The 20,676-nt window shown below is 42.9% G+C and overlaps 2 protein-coding genes and 1 long non-coding RNA gene across 3 annotated transcripts in view; all 3 read left to right on the top strand.

Annotated features, from left to right (window-relative positions):
* LOC123642515 (mas-related G-protein coupled receptor member X2-like) overlaps positions 1-19,355 on the top strand; it is a 28,270-nt gene extending 8,915 nt beyond the window's left edge. The window contains exon 2 of the mRNA XM_045557663.1: positions 15,459-19,355. Coding sequence (XP_045413619.1) covers positions 15,463-16,458 — 996 coding nt within the window. The 5' untranslated portion in view covers positions 15,459-15,462 and the 3' untranslated portion in view covers positions 16,459-19,355. The remainder of the gene's footprint in view (positions 1-15,458) is intronic.
* On the top strand, positions 3,719-5,055 carry MRGPRX2 (MAS related GPR family member X2). Its single transcript, XM_045557664.1, has one exon. The coding sequence runs from the start codon at positions 3,762-3,764 to the stop codon at positions 4,746-4,748; it is 987 nt and encodes a 328-aa protein (XP_045413620.1). The 5' UTR covers positions 3,719-3,761; the 3' UTR covers positions 4,749-5,055.
* Positions 19,356-19,573: 218 nt separating the features above from the next.
* LOC123641668 lies at positions 19,574-20,162 on the top strand. The gene is made up of 2 exons (XR_006736327.1): positions 19,574-19,789; positions 19,875-20,162. It is a non-coding gene; the product is annotated as an uncharacterized LOC123641668 (long non-coding RNA).
* The last annotated feature ends 514 nt before the right edge of the window (positions 20,163-20,676 follow it).

The raw sequence follows: 20,676 nt of genomic DNA, 5'->3' as shown, positions 1-20,676 counted from the left end.
TCTGGCTGGTTTTTGACCTCCCCATTTAGTAGCACTTCTTTGTACTAATATCTCACTGTCATCATAAATGCCTTGAGAATGGAATGTAGTTGAAAAAAGGTGGGAGTACACTGGTATTTATAAGTATTTTAAGTTTATGATTTTGGCTGCTCTAAAGAGAAACCTAGTATAATGGTATGGTGACTTGAATAAGAAAGAAAGTTTATTACACCTTGAGACTGATGACTCCAAGATGTCAGACATCAAGGCTCCTTCCAATTTGCCACTCCCCCATCCCGAAAGAGGTGCCCTCATCCTCGTGGTCCTACACGGCTCCTGAACACATCAGCATTCCAGCCTCGGGGAAGAGGAGAAAGAGCATAGGAGGAGCTGGTTACATCACTTCCTCCCACCTGCCATTGGCCATCACCTAGTCACATGGTGCCATCAGCATCAAGGGGGGGCTGAGAAATGGGGTCCTTTTTCTGGTCTGAGGCTCTCAGAGTTATTATGTGTGAGAAGAGGAGAATGACTACTGAGGCAATTAGCAGTCTCTATAACCCCTGACTCTCTCTCTCTCTCTCTGAATCTGTGCTCACATGGAGATTTTTCTCAGGAGTGCTTCACAAATAGCGAATGACACAGCCAGGGAATAGAGGTAAACCTGGGACTGGGCTCCAGGAGACCAGGGCTGGTCCTGGGCCTGCTTTTCACCATGTGGTCTCAGGAAAATCTTCTGTACTTCTGCGGCCTGAGTTTCTTCCTTTATTAAATGACAATATTATATCCTCAATATTATGTCCTCTAAGGGACATATGCTAGAAGCTAGGGATACAACAGTGAACGACCATGACAAAAACCAGGCAAGTCTAGGCATTATAGAGCTTTGAGTTTAATAAGGGAGACAAAAGAAAAAATAGACATATACTTAAAAATAGAGCTGCCCTATATCCAGATGGCCTTGTAGCTGAAAACCCACTGCTATTCTAGACAAAACCAGCTTGAGAGACACAAGAAATGAAGACACAGGATCAGAACACCCTCTGCAGCCAAGGCACCTGGACACAGCCAGAGGGCAAGGGTTGGGTGTCGGGGAGCAGCAGACACATTACTGAGAGTTCAGACCCCACCTCTGCCACTTGTCAGCTGGGTAACCTCAGAAAAAAAATGATGATGATGATACCTACTTCAGAGGGGTTGCTGCCCAGATTAAAGGGAGATAGTACGTGTAAGGTATTAGCACAGTGCCAAATACCATATAGTCAATTTTTTTAAGTGTACAATAGTAAACCAACAGGGACGTGAACAGATATTTGTATGCAAATGTTCATAGCAACATTATTCACAATAGCCAAAAAGCGGAAACAACCCAAGTGTCCATCAGCAAATAAATGGACAAGCAATATGTGACTTATCCATGCAATGGAGTATTGTTCAACCACGGGAAGGAATAAGGTACTGATACATGCAGTGTGGATGAGCCTTGAGGGCATTGTGATTGGCGGAATAAAGCAGATACAACAGGACAAATATTATATGATTCCTCTTAAAGCAGTACCTAGAATGGTCAGATTCATAGAGACAGAAAGTAGAATAGAGGTTACCAGGAGCTGGGGGCAAGAGGAGACGGAGAGATAGTGTTTGATGGATATAGAGCTTCATTTTGGGATGATAAGGAAGTTCTAGGAATGAATCGTGGTGGTGGTTGCACAACAATGTAAATGTACTTGTTGCCACTGAACTGTATACTTAAAATAGTTAAAACAATAAAGATTATGTTACTTGTATTTTACCACAATAAAAAATAGAATAAACCATCTCCTAAATGGTTTATAGACCTGTCAAAAAACAAAACAAAAACCAGAGCTGCAAACCGTGTTCAGTGCCACGAGTAGAAAAGGCCAAGGTGCCCTGAAGGAGGACAAGAGAAGTTGTGGTTTTCCTCCATATCCTTATCAGGCCAACCAGGGCTACAGAACTAAGAGGGCATGTGATGGATGCATTCATCATCCGTGATGCCAATTCTGCCCCCCAAAGAAGGACACATCCCCCTTCCACTTGGAGGCCTCCTGCCTGTGCGAGTCCTCTGCAGTGTGGAGTGATTGACAGCTGTCTTTTCCAAGGTGGGAAACGGCTCATACATTCAGTTGCTTGTTCCTAGGTGTCTTCTATTTGCTTAAAAAACTACAATTTTGATACTCTCTTTTGGACTTGTCTTGAGCATTATTTGTTGGTTTTCTCCCTTCTGTGTGTGTAGTTGACACCGAACGCTGGCGATAGGGCTACAAGGCTGGTTAAGAACAAGGACTCTGACACAGACCCGTGGATTCAAATGCAAGCTCTACTATTTGTTTGCAAGAGGCCTGGATCATATCATCCAATCTATTATATTTGTGCTTTAGTCTCCTTATCTGTAAAATGGGAATAATAACAGTACTGACCTCATTAAGGTGCTGAAGAGGGTTAAAAGACTATACCTGAGGAGCACTCAGTCAGCTGCTATTGTTCACCCTGATGTGAGATAGTTCTTCCCAAGTGGGATTCGCATGAGCATCTACCTTTTCACTCAAAGCCCTGAACAATGTAGAAATGGACGTGGCCTTTTTGCTATTTCTCACCTCCTTCCCCAAAGATTCCTTTTCACAGATGCTTTAATCGGCAAAGCAAACTCCACTCAAAAATCACCTGGAGGAGACTAGGGCCGCCCCCTTAGAAACTTTCCATGCCTCAACTCCCTTCAGCCAACCCCACTGCCACCTCCCTCTCTCCTTTTCCCAACTTGCCCTTTTCTCCTCTAAAATGCTGCGAAATTCAGATAAGCCCCGAATCCCCTCCCTAAACTGTGGGCTTGAACTCTTCTGGGTGCTCATTAGTAAAAGCCGTATACTGGCCCTCTCTGGATTGGAGACATGACAGTGCCCGTCATTTAGCCATCTGTGCAGGCAGAAGGAATCCTTTCAAACACACCAGAGCGTTCCAGAGAAGGAAACGTGGGGAGTGAAATGTTCTTCATTTCTTTACGTGCGTGTTTTCTGGTGACTAATTTCATTTCAAAATGTTTATGCTACATTAACCCAAGTTTTCAACTACTCTTTGGCTCCCTATTTACTTATTCATTTTTGGATCACAAATTTCTTGACCATCCACCCTACCCCTCACATGGAGCTAGGCACTGAGGATACAGAAATAGACAAGAGAAAAGTGCTTCCTGTCTTCATATAGCTGACCACTGAGTCACTTCTGGCCCATTTCTAGGTCTGATCATCCTCACAGCCGTCCTAGCAAGAAGTCCCATTCCCTTCGTGGCCCTGAATCATGATCTCCGTTCTACCTAGTCACTAAGGGTGGCCATGGGTCCTGCCTGTGCTTCTGACTTCCTGCCCATGAGAGGAAACCTCTGTCCCAGAACAGACGGAATGCTGAGCTCAGAGTCCTGTCTCTCGCTGACCCACACAGCCTGTCCAGACTTTCTCCTCCTGCCTCCAGGGGACATGACATGGCCTAGGACAGTGAGTTAGCATATTCTCGTGTCAGTACAAGACATGACAACTGCAGTAGAGAGTGCCCAGGCTTTAGAGTTAGTGAGAACTGGGTTTAAATCCAGGTGCCATGACTCCCTGGCCCTCAATAAATTACTTAATCTATTCAAGCCTCTGTTTCCCTCCCTGTAACACAGGGCGGGCAATTCCCACATAGCAGGTGGTGCTGAGAATCAGTGATCACCAAGCAGGCGCTCAAGTCTTGTTTGTGTTCCCAGGAGCACCGATGGAGGGTTTCCGAGCATGGATCCAACCATCCCCTGGGCAACCGAAATCACAACAATGAGTGGATATAGCCAAGTCCTTTCTCCAGCTTGTGATGAAAAGACTCTGATCCTGGTCTTGCTGCTGATCGTGGTCGTTGTCCTGGTCGGGCTGGTGGGCAACGGCCTTGTGCTCTGGCTGCTGGGCTTCCGCATACGCAGGAACGCCTTCTCCGTCTACATCCTCAACCTGGCCGGGGCCGACTTCCTCCTCCTCTGCTTCCAGATTATAAATTACCTGGATAACCTCATTGGCATCTTCCCTTCCACCTCCATCTCTGACTTCTTCACCACTGCGTTGACTTTTGCCTACCTTGCAGGGCTGAGCATGCTGAGCGCCATCAGCACCGAGCGCTGCCTGTCCGTCCTGTGGCCCATCTGGTACCGCTGTCGCCGCCCGAGACACCTGTCGGCGGTCACGTGTGCCCTGCTCTGGGCCCTGTCCCTGCTCCTGAGCACCCTAGAAGGGGAGTTCTGTGGTCTCCTGTTTACGATTGGTGACTATGACTGGTGTCGCACATTTGATTTCCTCACTGCAGCGTGGCTGATTGTCTTACTTGTGGTTCTCGCTGGGTCCAGCCTAGCCCTGCTGCTCAGGATCCTGTGTGGCTCCCAGCGGATGCCGCTGACGAGGCTGTACGTGACCGTGGTGTTCGCAGCACTGGCCTTCCTCCTCTGTGGCCTGCCCTTCGGCATCTACTGGTTCCTCTTAATCTGGATGGGGAATTATTTTAATGCGTCCCTTTGTTATCTTCATTTGGTTTTAGATGTCCTGTCCTGTGTTAACTGCAGCACCAACCCCATTATTTACTTCTTCGTGGGCTCCTTTAGGCAGCAGTGGTGGCAGCGGGGGCGGACGCTCAGGCTGGTTCTCCGGCGAGCTCTGCAGGACGCTCCCGAGGGGGACGACAGCGAAGGAAGCTTTCCCCAGGGACCCCTTGAGATGTCGGGAAGCAATCTGGCGTAGCGACCGAAAACTTCTGCTTCGGTCAGACAGATGTAGCTCTGAGAGCTAATTTTGCCTCCATTAAAGTTTAGTAGGTTTTCTTAACTTTCTCTTCCCCTGATCTTAAAACTGTCAGGATAGTAATCCTCCTCCCATGGATTAAGTGAGTACAGTGTCTCTAGAACTGCCTTACAAGCTTTCAACCCATCCTCTGTGAGCTTTGCCAACTCTAGGGTGCAGAATGGTTCCCACTTTTGACGAACCCCACCTTCAGGAGAAGGCCGAAAGCACTGCAGGAAAAGTTCCAAATTTCTTTGGTCATTGTACTTAAGAAGGACGAAAAGAACGTTACATTTTTAACAAGTTTCTTTTTCTCTTCCCTACAATTTGTCTCAAAATTAGAAAAATGAAATATCAACCTAGGCCCCAAAGAGCAGTGTTCTTTAATTTTGGCAGGCCTTGGAATACCTCCCTAGCTTCATAAATGTTTATGGAATACATTACTCAACTGATGAATTTTTAAGTCAAGCCTGTGCAAAATCTCCATTTACCAAAGCTGAGTCATCATCTTTAAATTTATTCCTTTCACCATTTGCAACTTTCTCAAGCATAAAGTTAAGTTGTATAACCAGATAAATCAACCATATTTAAGGTTTGAGGGAGACAGTCTTTTGGTGGTTTCCTTTCAAATGCCCTCCCGTCCCTTCCTCTGTGCCTTTTCCCTGATTGTCCCTCTCTAGAGGCCTCTAATCCCTGGTGGCAGGTTTCCAACAGGTCTCATTACACTCTATGTTCTTTGAGGACAGGATCTATATCAGATTTCCCTTTTATTCCAAAAAGCTCATATTTACTTTATTAATTGAAATTCACATATTTTTTAAAGTTACATGTTCTATAAAAATAATATATGAATTTTAAATGCTTCATCTTTTAATAATTTTTATTTTTAATTGACATATAATTAAGAGAGAATGCTATGCACAAGTCATAAGGGGACAGCTCAATGAGTTTTGTTAAATGACTACATCTATGTCACTCAAACTCCATTCAAGACAGGAAACATTTCTATCACCTCTGAAAGTTCCTTTGTGCCCCTCCAAGTTATCCTTCTGCCTCCAGAGACAACCATTGTTTCTATTTCTATCGCTGAATATTAGTTTTGCCTGATCTTTGACTTTATATATTTAGAATCATACAATGTATACAGTTTTATTCTTAGCTCTTACACTCAACATAGTATTTTGAGGATTTATCCATGTCATTGCATGCATGTATCAGTAGTTTGTTCCTTTTGCAAATCCGACTACTATTTCATTGTATGGGTATATCACACTTTAACTATTTTCCTGTGGATAGATATATGTGTAGTCTTCAAGTTTGGGCTATTACGAATAAAGCTGCTGTGAACATTCTTATTCAAGTCCTTTTGTAGATAGTATGTTTTCATTTCTCTTGGATAAACAACCTGGAATTGCCAGTGTTTTGAATGTTAGCCATTGTAATGAATGCAAAGTAGTATCTCATTGTGTTTTAATGTGCATTTCCATAATGATTTATTAAATGGACCATCTTCATGTTCTAATTGGCTACTCATGTTTTTGCAGTGTTGGCTTAAGTTTTGCTCATTTTAATTAAATATTTCTCTTTTTCATTACTAACTTGTATGAGTTTTTATATATGCTGAATGATTCCTTTGGTAGTTACATGTAATACTTGTCCAGTTAGTGGTTTGCCTATTCATATTTTTCCTTATTTATTTATTTTTAATTGACATTTATATTTATTGGGTACAATGAAATGTTTTGATCAATGTATACATTGTATAAAGACTAAATTAAGCTAATTAACACATTCATCACCTTACCAACTTTTTTTTTGGTAAGAACATTAAAAATCTATTCTTTTAGAAATTTTGAGATACACAATACATTATTATCAACAATGGTAATAATGTAGTACAACAGATCACTAAAAATAATTTCTCCATTCTAACTGAATATAAGATCATCTCATCACCAAAGAGTGTTAGTTTGACCACTTCTTTCCCCATTTGGATACCCTTTTTTTTTTCTTATTTTTTTTTTTTTGAAAATCTAAATATACTTTAATTCACAAGGAAAGAAAAGCATCTAATTCAATACTCAGGAAATAACTGGTTGATCAGAATAAGAGATTCATCAACCAAGAAGAGAATTTAAAAGGTCATAATGATCTTCTATGCTAGCATCCCACTGAATTTCTTTTAAAAATATCTTAAACATCCTCGCCCAGTCACAAAATCTTCATATGTGTCTACATCCTCTCAATATAGCATGTTTCAGGACCTTATAACCTGAACTTCAGGACCCTCCTTCTTCAGGTCTACTCTAAATCATGGTCACACAATTTATACCAGTCTGTCTTGCCCCATCTTATCCAGAGAGATGCAGAATAGCCAAGCACATCCAGCCTATTTGAAGTGCCCCTACTGCTTTGCAGGCAACATCTCACCCACCTCCCACCCTTCATCATTCAGTGCCAAGAGGATAAGGGGCAATTCAGTCCCATTTGACATGAAGCATTCCAGAGACAATTACAAAGTCTTCTGAAGGGAAGGAATCATCAGATAGTTCCACATCTAATGCAGCACTTGAGCCAACATGTTGTACTGTAAGGTCAGGTCTTGCCCCTCCACAGCATATCTGTTCAACAGTGATTTGGAGGCCAAAAGCCTGGCTCCTTCCTCTGGTTCAGTGACAGCAAATAGAGCCAACACCACAAATGCCAATAGCCTCATTGTGTGCATCCCAAATGCCTTTCGCTGTGGGGGGGGGGGGAGGTAGGGGCCCATTTGGATACCCTTGATTTCCTTCTTTTGTCTGATTGCTCTGGCTAGGATTTCCAGCACTATGTTGAATAGCAGTGGTGACACTGGGAAACCTTGTCTGGTTCCAGTTCTAAGCAGGAATGCTTTTAATTTTTCTCTGTTCAGTATGATGTTGGCTGTGGGTTTTTCATGTATGGATTTTATAATTTTTGGTAAGTCTCATCTATGCCAATGTTGTTATGCATTCTTATTACAAAAGGGTGCTGGATTTTGTCAAATGCTTTTTCTGGGTCTATTGACAGGACCATATGGTCTTTGTTTTTGCCTCTATTTATGTGGTGAGTTACATTTATAGATTTGCATATGATGAATTATCCTTGCATTTCTGGTATGAAGCCTATTTGCTCATGATTATTTTTTTGATGTGGAGCTTAATTCAGATTGCTAGGATTTTATTGAGAATTTTTGCATCTATATTTATAAGGAATATTGGTCTATAGTTTTCTTTTTTTGTTGTGTCCTTTTCTGAATTTGGTATCAAGGTGATACTGGCTTTGTCAAACAAGTTGGGGAGGATCCCTTTCTTCTTGATGTTATGGGATAATTTCTGCAGTATAAGAAGCATTTTTTTGAAGATATGGTAAGATTCAGGTGTAAAACCATCTGGTCCAGGACTTTTTGTTGGAAGTTTTTATTGCTGTTTCAATTTTGATACTTGACATTGGTCTGTTCAGGAATTCTATTTCTTCCTGATTGAGCCTAGGGAGGCTGTCTGTTTCCAAGAACTTGTCCATTTCCTCCACGTTTTCAAGTTTATGTGCACAGAGATTTTTACAGTATTCAGAGATGATATTTTGTATTTCTGTGGTATCAGTTGTGATTTCTCCTATGTCATTTCTGATTGAGCTTATTAGAGTCCTTTCTTTTCTACTTCTGGTTAATCTAGCCAGAGGCCTGTCAATTTTGTTTATCTTTTCAAAGAACCAATTTTTGTTTCATTAATCTTCTGTATAATTCTTTTATTATCGATGTCATTTAGTTCTACTCTAATCTTGGTTATTTCTTTTCTTCTGCTGGGTTTGGGATTGGTTTGTTCTTCTTTTTCTAGTTCCTTGAGATGATTCATTAAATTGTTTCTTTGTGATCTTTCTCTCTTTGGGATGTAGTCATTTTAGGGCCATGAATTTTCCACTCAGGACTGCTTTAGCTGTATCCCACAGGTTTTGATGACTTGTAACTTCTTTATCATTTCGTTTTAAGGATCTTTTGATTTCCATCTTAATTTCCTCCTTGACCCAGCTATCATTTAGCAGTAGGTTGTTCAGTTTTCATGACTTTGTGTGAAGATGAATGTTTCTGTTGGAGTTGATTTCTAACTTTATTCCTCTATGGTCTGAGAAGATATATGGTATAATTTTTATTTTTTTAAATTTGTTGAGACATATTTTGTGGCCTAGGATGTGATCAGTCTTAGAGAGTGTTCCATGAGCTGATGAGAAGAACATATATTCAGTGGTTTTGGGGTAGAATATTCTAAAAACGTCTGTTAGGCCCATTTGTTCTAGAGTTCTGTTTAAGTCCATTGTTTCTTTGTTTATTTTCTGTTTGGAGGATCTGTCTTGTTCTGTCAGAGGTGTGTTGAAGTCCCCAGCTATTATAGTGCTGCTGTCTATCATTTTGTTTAGATCAAGTAGGATTTGGTTTATGAATCTGGGCACACATGTGTTAGGTACATAAATATTTAGAATTGTTATGTCTTCTTGTTAAATTGTTCCCTTTACCATTATATAATGACCATATTTATCTTTCTCTACTTTCATTGATTAGAAGTCTATGTTATCTGATATGAGAATGACTACATCAGCTTTATTTTGGTTTCCATTTGCATGGAATATTGTTTTCCATTTTTTCACCTTGAGTCTGAATGAGTCCTTGTGGGTTAGATGTGTTTCTTAGAGACAGCAGATATTTGGCTTGTATTTCTTTATCCATACAACCAATCTGTCTCTTGAGTGAGGATTTTAAGCCATTCATATTTATTGAGAGAATTGGTAAGTGGGATGGATTTCTGTTCTTCCTGTTGAGTAGAACTTTATTGCTCTGTTTTACCTCTTGAGCCATTGTGGTATCTGGGCTCTGACCTTTATCTTTTGGGTGGTTTTACACTGGTGGGTGTTTATTGTGTTGATCTGTGTATAATGCAGTTCTGAGTATTTCTTGCAGGGCAGGTCTGGTCTTGACAATTTCCCACAGTGTTTGCTTGTGTGAAAAAGTCTTTATTTCTCCCTCATATAAGAAACCTAGTTTTGCAGGATACAAAATTCTAGGCTGGCCATTATTCTGTTTGAGAAGACTGAGACTGGGGCCCCAGTACTTTCTGGCTTGTAAGATCCCAGTTGAGAAGTCTGCAGTTAGTCTGTTAGGTTTTCCTTTGTAAGCGACCTAATTTTTTCACCTTGCTGCTTGTAGATGTGCCTCTTTCATGTTTAGTTTGGCCAGTCTAATGACTATGTGTTGTGGTGCTTGCCTCTTTGCAATGAATCTCCTGGGAGTCCTTTGGGCTTCTTCTATCTGGATATCTAGATTTCCAGCAAGGCTAGTGAAATTTTCCTTGATTATTCCTTCAAATAGATTTTCCAACCCATGTGTATTTTCTTCTTCAAAGGCATTCCTGTGATTCTTATGTTTGGCCTCTTTACATAATCCCACATTTCTTGTAAGCTTTGTTCATACCTCTTGTTTCTCTGTTCTCTCTCTTTGACTTACTTGTTTAGCCCAAAGCTGTTATCTTCAAGCTCTGAGAGTCTTTCTTCTCTCTGATTTAGCCTATTCTTAAAGCTTTCCACTGTGTTTTGTAATTTCTTAAATGAATTTTTCATTTCTAGAAATTATGTTTGGTTTTTCTTTAATAATTTGATTTCTTTAGAAAATTTTTCTTTCATTTTCTGCATTGTTTTGGGGCCTTCTTTGTTTGGGTTTCTATTTTCTCTTGTATTTCATTGAACTTCCTTACAATTCAAATTCTTCATCTGTCATTTTAATCCTTCATTTAGGTTGGTATCTATTGGTAAAGAGTTGTTGTTTTCTTTTGGGGGTATCCTTTTGCTTTGATTTTTCATATTTCAGAGTTCTTTCACTGGTTCCTTCTCATCTGGCCTCTCAGTAAAGAGCTGGGTGTGCTAGGGATGGCTTATGGACCTTTCTCTAAGTATCCAAAGATTGGTCCCTGACAGTGACAGAAAAAAGAGTGCTGGTTCTCAGTTGCCTTTGGGGTGATCTAGCAGGTTTGATGAACCTCTCGGGTTATCCACTCTTAGTGGTGGGCTCTGCAGGGCTATGCCCCATCTGCAGTAAAACTGGCCTCTTAGCAATGAGCACTCTCATGGTTGCTATGGGGGGGAAGGGGCCACAGTCTCCCTGCACTGCTCTTGTGTCCTGGGGGCACTGAGTCCTGCCAACCTGTCCAAGCCACATGTGGGAGATCTCATGAAATGTAACTGCTGTGATGCCGCTCTCAGTGGCAGGTTCAGCTGGGAATGTGCTGCTACCTCAGAGAAACAGGCTTCTCAGCACTGAGCACTCTTGTGGTTGCTATGGGGCGGAGAGGAGCTGTGGCTACAAGCCAGTTTGAGCCAAAATTATGTTCTGTGGCGCCAGGAATGGAGGAGGTACAGAAGAAAGAGGAAGTGTCTAGGTGTAAGAATGACACCTTTCTGGTCTTTTGTGGCACACTCCTGGGGGGCGAGAGTTTTGTGCCCGCTGCTAACTGGAGTCACCCAAGTGGAGGAGGGGATGCCCCCTTACCCTTTGACTGGGTTCCAGGCCTCTCGGGATTTGGTCTGCGCTGCTATCCTCTCTTCTCTCTCTTCCTCTCTCTCAGCTTCACAGCCCTTCTTGGTGGGGTCCCTGGATGCCTCTACTGTCTCTCCCTGTCATCCACATCCAGGCCACAACTGTTCTCTGCTCTCCTTAGTCTAACCTTCCACCCTTCAGAATGGACAGTCTGACAAGTCATGTCTCTAGTTGGCCATTTTGGCTCCCTCTTCCTGTCCTCATTCTTAATGACTTCAATATCCATGGCCATGGTCAATCCAACATCCTCACCTCTCCATATTCTAAACACCTCCTTCCTTTAACCTTCTCACATCCATCCCATTTAAAACATCCACTCCAGGATCTTGTCATCACCCACAGTGGCATCACCTTCAAAGTCTGTTTCAAGATCACACTGCTTGACCCTTCCTTCTGATTTGACGCTAATTTTTCCAAGTCCTTCAAGTCCAGGGACTCCCCCACACCATCCTCACCTCTAGTATCTTGACCCAACACGGCACATTGATCACCGCTTCCTACTTCCATCCTTGCCAAGACCCATTGTAATCACTATCCTGTACATACCCTCCGCCCCCTGGCCACATTCTCCTCTGCCACCTTGCCAGACAAAACCCCACCTGGTTAAATCCATCTCTCACACACTCCATGCCTGTTCCTAGAGAGCTGAGCATCAGCTGGTATCTCACAAGAGAGGTCAATTTGTCCAGTTGTTAACACAAATAAACTTTTTAAAATAGTAATAAAAATTTACTGTTCAAAGCTATATCCATAACTAATGAAAGATGTAAGAACAAAAACTCTAACAAGTTGTTGCTTCCAGAGAGTAGGAGTCAAGAAGACTTTCACCTTTTATTTGATACACTTCCATGGCCTTTAGAAAGAAATTGTAAACATGCACACATTATTACTTTGGTAAAAAAAAAAAAAAAAAGGTTAGGGGTGGGGCGTGGGATAGGTATGGAGGGCACTGAAAGACAAGTGAGGAGGATGTGCTTTTTTTCTTAGTTATAAAGCCCCCCAGCACAGGCTCACATTGCTTAGCATTGCTGCTCCAGCACACAGTTGGCAGTAAAAGGCTCCAAAACAACAATCATTTACAGGGACAGGGACCGGATGAGAGTGGGGATGAGCAGAGGTTGAGAAATAAGAGTAGAGTGAGACCAAATGTGGAGAAACATCTTGTGACAGGTCATTACTCAAACAACTCAACAATCTCATTTGCCAGCAGGTCCTTGCAAGAAAATCACAGGGCTGTTCTGCATTTTTTTTTTATTTCAGCTTATTATGGGGGTACAAAAGTTCAGGTTATATATATTGCCCATGGGCCCCCTATCCCCCCAAGTCAGAATATTCAAGCGTGTCCATTCCCCAGACAGTGAGCATTGCACTCATCATGTAGGTGTATACCCATCCCCTCCTCCCACCCCCCACCTCTGTCCAATACCCAATTGGTGTTATTCCCAAATGTGTACTTAGGTGATGATCAGGGAAACCAATTTGCTGGTGAGTACATGTGGTGCTTATCTTTCCATTCTTGGGACACTTCGCTTAATAGAATGGTTTCCAACTCTCTCCAGAAGAACCAAAGAGATTCTATATTACCATTATTTCTTATAGCTGAGTAATATTCCATGGTATACATATACCACCTTTTACTAATCCACTCATGAATTTATGGGCATTTGGGTTGTTTCCACATCTTTGCAATTGTGAATTGTGCTGCTATAAACATTCGGGTGCAAGTATCTTTGCATAGAATGTCTTTTGTTCTTTTGGGTAGATGCCCAGTAATGGGATTGCTGGATCGAATGGTAGGTCTACTTGAATCTGTTTAAGGTATCTCCATAATGCTTTCCACAGGGGTTGCACTAGTTTACAGTTCCACCAGCAGTGTATGAGTGTTCCTGTCTCTCTGCATCCATGCCAACATGTATTGTTTTGGCAGTTTTTGATAAAGGCCATTCTCACTGGAGCTAAGTGATATCTCATTGTGGTTTTGATTTGCATTTCCCTGATGATGTTGAGCATTTTTCATATGTTTGTTAGCCATTCTTATATCTTCTTTTAAAAAATTTCTGTTCATGTCCTTTGCCCACTTTTTGATAGGGTTGTTTGATTTTTTCTTACTGATTTTCCTGAGTTCTAAATAGATTCTTGTTATCAGTCCTCTTTCTGATGTGTAGTATGTGAAAATTTTTTCCCATTCTGTAGGTTGTCTATTTACTCTCGTGCCTGTTTCTTTGGCCGTGCAGAAGCTTTTTAATTTAATCAGGTCCCATTTATTTATTTTTGTTGTTGCTGTGATTGCCTTAGGGGTCTTCTTCATAAATTCTTTGCCTAGGCCAATAGTTTATGTTTGTATATGTTGCAAACTGCCTTCCCTGAAGGATGTATACATCTGCACTCCCACCAGAGAAGAGTGAAAGTGCCTGGTCCCCACCATCTCCACACAGCATGTTATCAACCCTCTGGGGCTTTTATATGGGAATAAGTTAAACATAATTCTGTGTAATTTCAATTCATGTTTTTATTAGACTTGGGTTTCTTATCCTTCCCTATGTTTAAGAACCATTTTAATTTTCAAGAAATTAGGAATTCATGACCTAAGTCATTTTCTCATTGACTTTTTAAATTTTAAATCATCATTTTACAGAAACATTTTATAAATAAAATAAGTTAGCACTTTCGCTATATGTTACCAATATTTTCCCAATATTTCGTATTTTGAGTATTGTCTTTCATGCCATGCCAAAAAGTCTTTCTTTTTGACTTTATTACTGTTGGTTGTTTGTCCAATAACACGGCCTGCCCCCACCTGCCTTCACTGTCTTCTTGTCCGGGGTGGTGTTTCAGTTGATGTCTGACTGTCCTGGAGTCCCATCACACCACTTGCCATTCTCTCCCACACCTGCTCCACTTAGTCCTCAGGCCATTCTTTCTCTGCCACCACTTCGACAAGATCAGCAATGACTCCACATTGCTAAGTCAAAGTTCAATTTCTTGACCGCTCAACTGTACCTGACATTATTTACTGACCAATGACTCCATCGCTTGCGATCCTGGGACAATGTACCCTCCTAGTTTCCCTCCTTCCCCCACAGTTGCTCCTTTACATGTTTTGTCCATGACTTTCACATGCAACCTTTATCGTACACTAAATTCCTATATGCATTGCTATCTCATTCTAAGATGTTTGCTCCAATGATCAGTTTCTCTACAGATGGTTTGCTAGGATTTCTCCAGACTCTTAACAGATGGAAACTCCTTCTGACCTCTTCTCTTTTCAGTCTCTATTAACTTTTCACTCAGATCCTTGAGGATAAGCTCCAAAATACCATAGTCTAGTGTTATTCACACTGAAGTTTAAATGCCTGGCATAGTGCAGGTACATAGTATGTCTCTATTAGTTTGCTAGGACTGCCATAACTCAGTAGCACAGACTGGGTGCATTCAACAACACAAGTTTATTTTCTCACAACTCTGGAGACTACAAGTCTGAGATGAAGGTGTGGACAGGGTTGGATGGCATCTTATTCTCTCTCCATCTTCACATGGTCTTTCCTCTGTGTGTCTGTGTCCTAATCTCCTCTTCTCTGGGATCACAACTCCTGTCGGATTAAGGCCCAGGCTTACAGCCTCTTTTAAACTTAATTACCTCTTTAAAGTCCCCATCTCCACACACTGTACAGTAAGATGATGACTAACTGAGGGTTAGGACACCAACATATGATTATTACAGGGACAAAATTCAGCCCATAACAAAGTCCTTATTAAATAGTCACTGAAAGAGTTCATTCAAGAACTTTTCTCAATATTTACAAAACAACCTAATTCAAATGACACTTTTAAAAATGATAATTGGCTTAATTTGGTTGTAGCTTGAGGCAAACAAACAATGAAAGCATAGGACAAGATTCAAACTGGGTTTGAACCCAGGTTTGAGGACGCCTCACCTTCTGATTGGGTATTTATTCCCTGTGTGCCTCTGTTTGCCTCCTCTATGAAACAGACGCAGTAATTCACACATTGCAGGTTGGTCGTGACAATCAGAGACCATACACTTGTTGCTTATGTCTTGTTTGTGTTTCCAGGGTCATGAATACAGCGTTTCTGAGCATGGAATCAACTACCCCAGCCTGGAGCACGAAATTCACAAAAAGGGATGGAAGTAACAAGATCTATTCTCGACCTTGTGAATTGGAAGCTCCGATCTTTACTTGCCTGGCTGGCATCATTGCCCTGGTCGGGCTGGTGGGCAACGGCCTTGTGCTCTGGCTGCTGAGCTTCCGCGTGCGCAGGAACGCCATCTCCGTCTACATCCTCAACCTGGCCGGGGCCGACTTCCTTCTCCTCTGCTTCCCGATGATACAATCCCTGAATAAACTCACTGAGGTCTTCCATTATTCCTTCTTCATCCCTAACGTCTTCGTCTATGTGTTGCCTTTTTCCCACCTTGCAGGGCTGAGCATGCTGAGCACCATCAGCACAGAGCACTGCCTGTCCGTCCTGTGGCCCATCTGGTACCGCTACCACCGACCAGGACACATGTCAGCTATTGTGTGTGGCCTGCTCTGGGCCCTGGCCCTGCTGCTGAGCACCCTGGATGTCGTCTGTGAATTTTGGTACACTGGTCACCGTAACTGGTGTAAGACACCTAAAATCATCCTATGTGCGTGGCTGACTGTTTTACTTGTGGTTCTCTGCGACTCCAGCCTGACCCTTCTCATCAGATTCCCATGTGGTTCCCGGCGGATGCGGATGAGCAGGCTGTATGTGACCATCCTGCTCACAGTGCTGGCCTTCCTCGTCTGTGGCCTGCCCCTGGACATTGTCTGGTTCTCATATGTATGGATGCAGCTTGACGGTGAAGTCAATTGTTATTTATTTCTAGGTTCCCTGTTCCTGATGTCTGTCAACAGTAGCACCAACCCCATCATTTACTTCTTTGTGGGCTCCTTTACCCAGCAACAGCTGGAAAGGCGGCAGACCCTCAAGCAGGTTCTCCAGCGGGCTCTGCAGGACACTCCTGAGCTGGATGAATGTGGGGGCAGCGCTCCTCAGGGACCCCTGGAGCTGTCGGAGAGCAGATAGGCCAGGGAGGAACAGCCTCTGCCCTGGTCACTCACATGTGACTCTGACGGACAACACAGCCCTGGCACACTTCACAATTACATGCGTTTTCTCAACCTTGTGCCACTGAAGTGCCTCAGTAATTCCCCAATGCCTTCAAGTAGATTTCTTTTTAACCTGGCTTTTCTAGTTTTACTCAGAGAAAGCAGTATCTGAAAGTTCATTGTCTCCATCCTTCTTGACATTACCAATAATTTTCTCATGTTATCTTCCTCTGAATCTTTCTGTTGAAAACATTTTCTTTGCAAGTTTCATTGCAGTGGAAAGCATGCCTGTCTGAAATGGCACAACTCTTCTCTATAATTGTTTTCCATCTGACAGCATCAAAAAAGACTCCTTATTTATCACTCAGAATATGTTCCCCTGAAAATAATGTTCCCTCTGTGACTGGGGAGGCCATGCTGCAGGTGGGAAGCTGGCTCTGAATGAGTGAGCTGCTTCCTGTAAATCTCATTGAGTTCTCAGGTATTAGAGAAAATAATGTCCATAGAGACAGACTCTCTGCCTTCATACAAACAGTCTAGGAAACTGGTTTTATGAAAAGTATCCTTGACCATGGCATGTCATTTGCCCATGGTGGTCATTTGTTCATGGCATGGTAACAAGTTGGCCTTAGCTTCTAGTAAAGAAAACCATGGCCCCCTACCCTGGAAAACGGGTGAGTGGTCATGTAGGTCTTCCTTCACCGGGGGGCCAGTGTACAGTCTATAAATATTCCCCAGTTCCACCTTCACCATTGGCAACCTCAATATTGTTTTCAGACAGGAATTTTTCTTGAAAACCGTTTATTTTAGCTCAGACTTTCCTTTATTTGTAAGATGACTCTGTTTACTTCCAGTTTTGGCAAATTGTTCTACCTGTAACTTGCAGTTAGTTCCATGCCCAGTCACCATGAGAATCGGGATTGAAAACATCTAACCTTTTCATGATAATGTCTGTTACACTATACTGATAATAATTTTGAGTTAACACTGAATGCAGATACACACTGGGACATAGATGAACCTTGAGAACTTTGTGCTAAGTGAACAAAGCCAGACCCAAAAGAATAATATTGTAAGTTCAACCCCTATAAGGTATCCAAAGTAGGAAAACTGATCACACAGATAATACCAAGGATGGGGTACAGGGTCAATGTATACTCATTGTTTAATGGATACAGAATTTCTGTGTGACATGATGAAAAGTTCTTAAACAGTGTCAATGGTTATGTTTTACTCTAAGTATACTGAATGTCACTGAATTCTACACTTAAATGGCCAAAGTAGTAAAATGTATATTATGTAAATTTTACAATTGTCAAAAATGATTAAGGAAACTAGAATCAATGTAGAGTTGAGGACTAATCTGGGCCACTGGTTCCTGTTTCCACAAAGAACTCAAGCAGAGGGAAGGGGCCACCACGAGCTGTTGTGACAACACAGCGGGCTTTCTTCTGCTCACAAGCAGTGTGGCTGCCCCTCAGATTGACCTTCACAGAGGGGAGCTGACAAACTGAGTACCCAGGAGACAGTACAGGGCAACTATGATATGAAAAAGTCTGTGGTTTTCAGATTTGCCAATCAAATTCCTTGATTGCTTTTATAACATAGTCAGTATACAGAACTCAGGCTCCCTGAGTCCAGATGCAATCCTCTTCCATGTCCAGCACTGTGCTGTGTGTACACCCTTGATTTCCAAATGCCTTAGTAGGACTTGTCTGTCCTGAGGGCTCCCTACTGTGGGAGGAGGCAGGAAGACAGTGCCTGCAGCCTGTGCACCAGGTAAGGCACTGTATGTGATGTCGTCAGTTCAGATGAAGGACTACTATGAGAGTAGCCCTGTGAGTCTGTCATATCATCAATTGTACAGCTTTGGCTAAAGATGTTCCCCATCATGAGGAGCCCCATAGTGAAATTTCACCCGGCCACTGGTTACTTTGATGTCAGGGACATACCTTTTCAAGGTGCCTGCAAGAAATCTTAGAGTCCCTGCTGGCTTAGGCTCAGCCCCTGAAGCCCAATGGAACTAATTTGGCCCCAGACATTCCTCTGTTATAGCACTGGGAACACTGTAGCTCAATGATTTGTCTCCCTGTGTCCCTCCTCCACAGCACTGTGGGGTCTTTAAGAGCAGAGAATGTGTCACTGAATCCCTGGTGCTTGGGACAGGGCTCAGAATTTAGAGGATGCTCAGCAATTATTAATATTTTTCTGAAGCAGCTCCCACCTGAAAATCACAGGGAGGTCCAGCATCTTGAAAGGACTGGCTCAGTCACCAGGTCTCACTGTTGCTCCTACAGCCACCTCTTGCCCAAGAAAGCGTCAGTGTCCTGCGAGCGAGGCTCCTCCCTTTCATTGCAGATCTGCTCACTGCTATGGGGGAGAACGCAGGGGATGCAGGAGTCTGCTCACGAGCTGCCTCTTTCAAGGCTAGTGATGGATTTTCCTCGCAGGTGCGTGTTGCACAGAACACGAAGGATATCCAGGAGTGTCCTCCAGGAAGAGAGAAAAGATTCAAAAGTCCCTCAGGGCACCTTTTGGGAGCTGTCATGCATGACTGTGTATTTATGCATGAATTCAACAAACATTTCAAGCTAAATTATATATATGACCCTAAAGTCTACTTTATTCTTTGGTTATAAAGTGTCACAATATAAGATCGCATTGCTTTATGTTGTTACCTAGGCTTATACTTAGCCTAGGTGGACCAGATGGGGTGCAAGGGGTGAGGCTGATATGTGAGTAGACATGGGACAGAGGCCAAGGAACATCTCAGGAAACAATCATGTTTCAACTGGCTCTAGTCTCCGATTTGCCTGTAGTCCCTGAAGAGGAAATCACAGAGCTGTCCAGCATCTTTTTTTTTTTTTTTTTTTTTTTTTTTTGAGACAGAGTCTCCCTCTGTTGCCCAGGCTAGAGTGAGTGCCGTGGCATCAGCTTAGCTCACAGGAACCTCAAACTCCTGGGCTCAAGGTATCCTCCTGCCTCAGCTTCCCCAGTAGCTGGGACTACAGGCATGCACCACCACACCTGGCTAATTTTTTCTATTTTTAGTAGAGACGGGTGTCACTCTTGCTCAGGCTGGTCTTGAACTCCTGAGCTCAAGCGATCCTCCTGCTTCGGCCTCCCAGAGTGCTGGGATTACAGGTATGAGCCACTGTGCCCAGCCCCTGTCCAGCATGTTGATAAGATTCCCATGGTCACCAGCTTCCCTTCAGCTCCTGTAGGAATCTCCTCAATTAGGGGACACAGATGGGTCCTCTGAAATCACTGAATCCCAGAAACGTTCTTCACCAAAGAATAGGGGAAAGGTAAGGGCTTATAACAAAAATTGTATTATTTCCAAAGTCAGTTGAGCTTCTTGCTCTAAGGTCACATCCCTGTGTTTCCACTCAGGGTGCTACATACAGCGGCTCATGGACCTTCCTTCAGGAAAAGGCAAGAGACATGAGGCTTCCTTCTGGAAACTGGGAGCTGGCAGCCCAGACCGTGGGAGTTCCAAATGAGGTCAAACAGAACTTCCTCCCTTCTGATCCATCTGCACAAACTCTGCCCTAATTCCAACCATTCCAATCTGCTGTCTTGGAGAGAATGGTGCCTCTACCCCTCATTTAAGGAGCATGAAAACATGCAGGCATTGCTTCTCAGAGCTGAACTACTATAAACCTGAGTTTCATTGTTTTACTTTTCAAAGTTATTTTCCTTTACGTACCTGGAAAATCCCAAGGAAGAAACACATAGTCCAAACAGAAACAACTGAGGAATACTTCATGCAGGCACTATTGACAAAGATGGGCAGGCTAAGGGAAAGTGACAATGCAGGGGGATGCACCCCAAGGCAGCACTAGTGAAGCACTGTTTCTGCCTCTAGCCTTAAAGGGACAAGAGTGCAGCAGTGACCACTGAGAGCATAGCCACAGCTGAGGCTGTCGAGGCAGGAGAGGACGATCAGGCAGTTGGAGAAGCATTGCCATCACCAACACGCAGCCAAACAGGCAGAGAGCCAGGGAGGGAAATCCAAAGTGCTCTCCTCCTGCCCTCCAGTCTCCTGGTGGGGTCTCCCAGTGGCTTGATTCAACCAGAAACCAGGAGAAAAAGGATCCCACTGATGAGGTACATAGAGGCCACCCCTAGTGATGCCAAACAGGCTACAGAAGGATGGAAAGTGAATCCTCACGGCAAAGGAGACTGAGCCTCA

The sequence above is a fragment of the Lemur catta genome, chromosome 7 (genome assembly GCF_020740605.2).
Source record: "Lemur catta isolate mLemCat1 chromosome 7, mLemCat1.pri, whole genome shotgun sequence".
In the NCBI taxonomy this organism is placed as follows: Eukaryota; Metazoa; Chordata; class Mammalia; order Primates; family Lemuridae; genus Lemur; species Lemur catta.
The sequence above is the reverse complement of the archived record's forward strand: the minus strand, read 5'-3'. Positions and strand labels throughout refer to the sequence as shown.

Excerpts from the sequence above, each read along its gene's own strand:
- MRGPRX2 (XM_045557664.1), top strand. The coding sequence starts at position 3,762 with ATGGATCCAACCATCCCCTGGGCAACCGAAATCACAACAATGAGTGGA.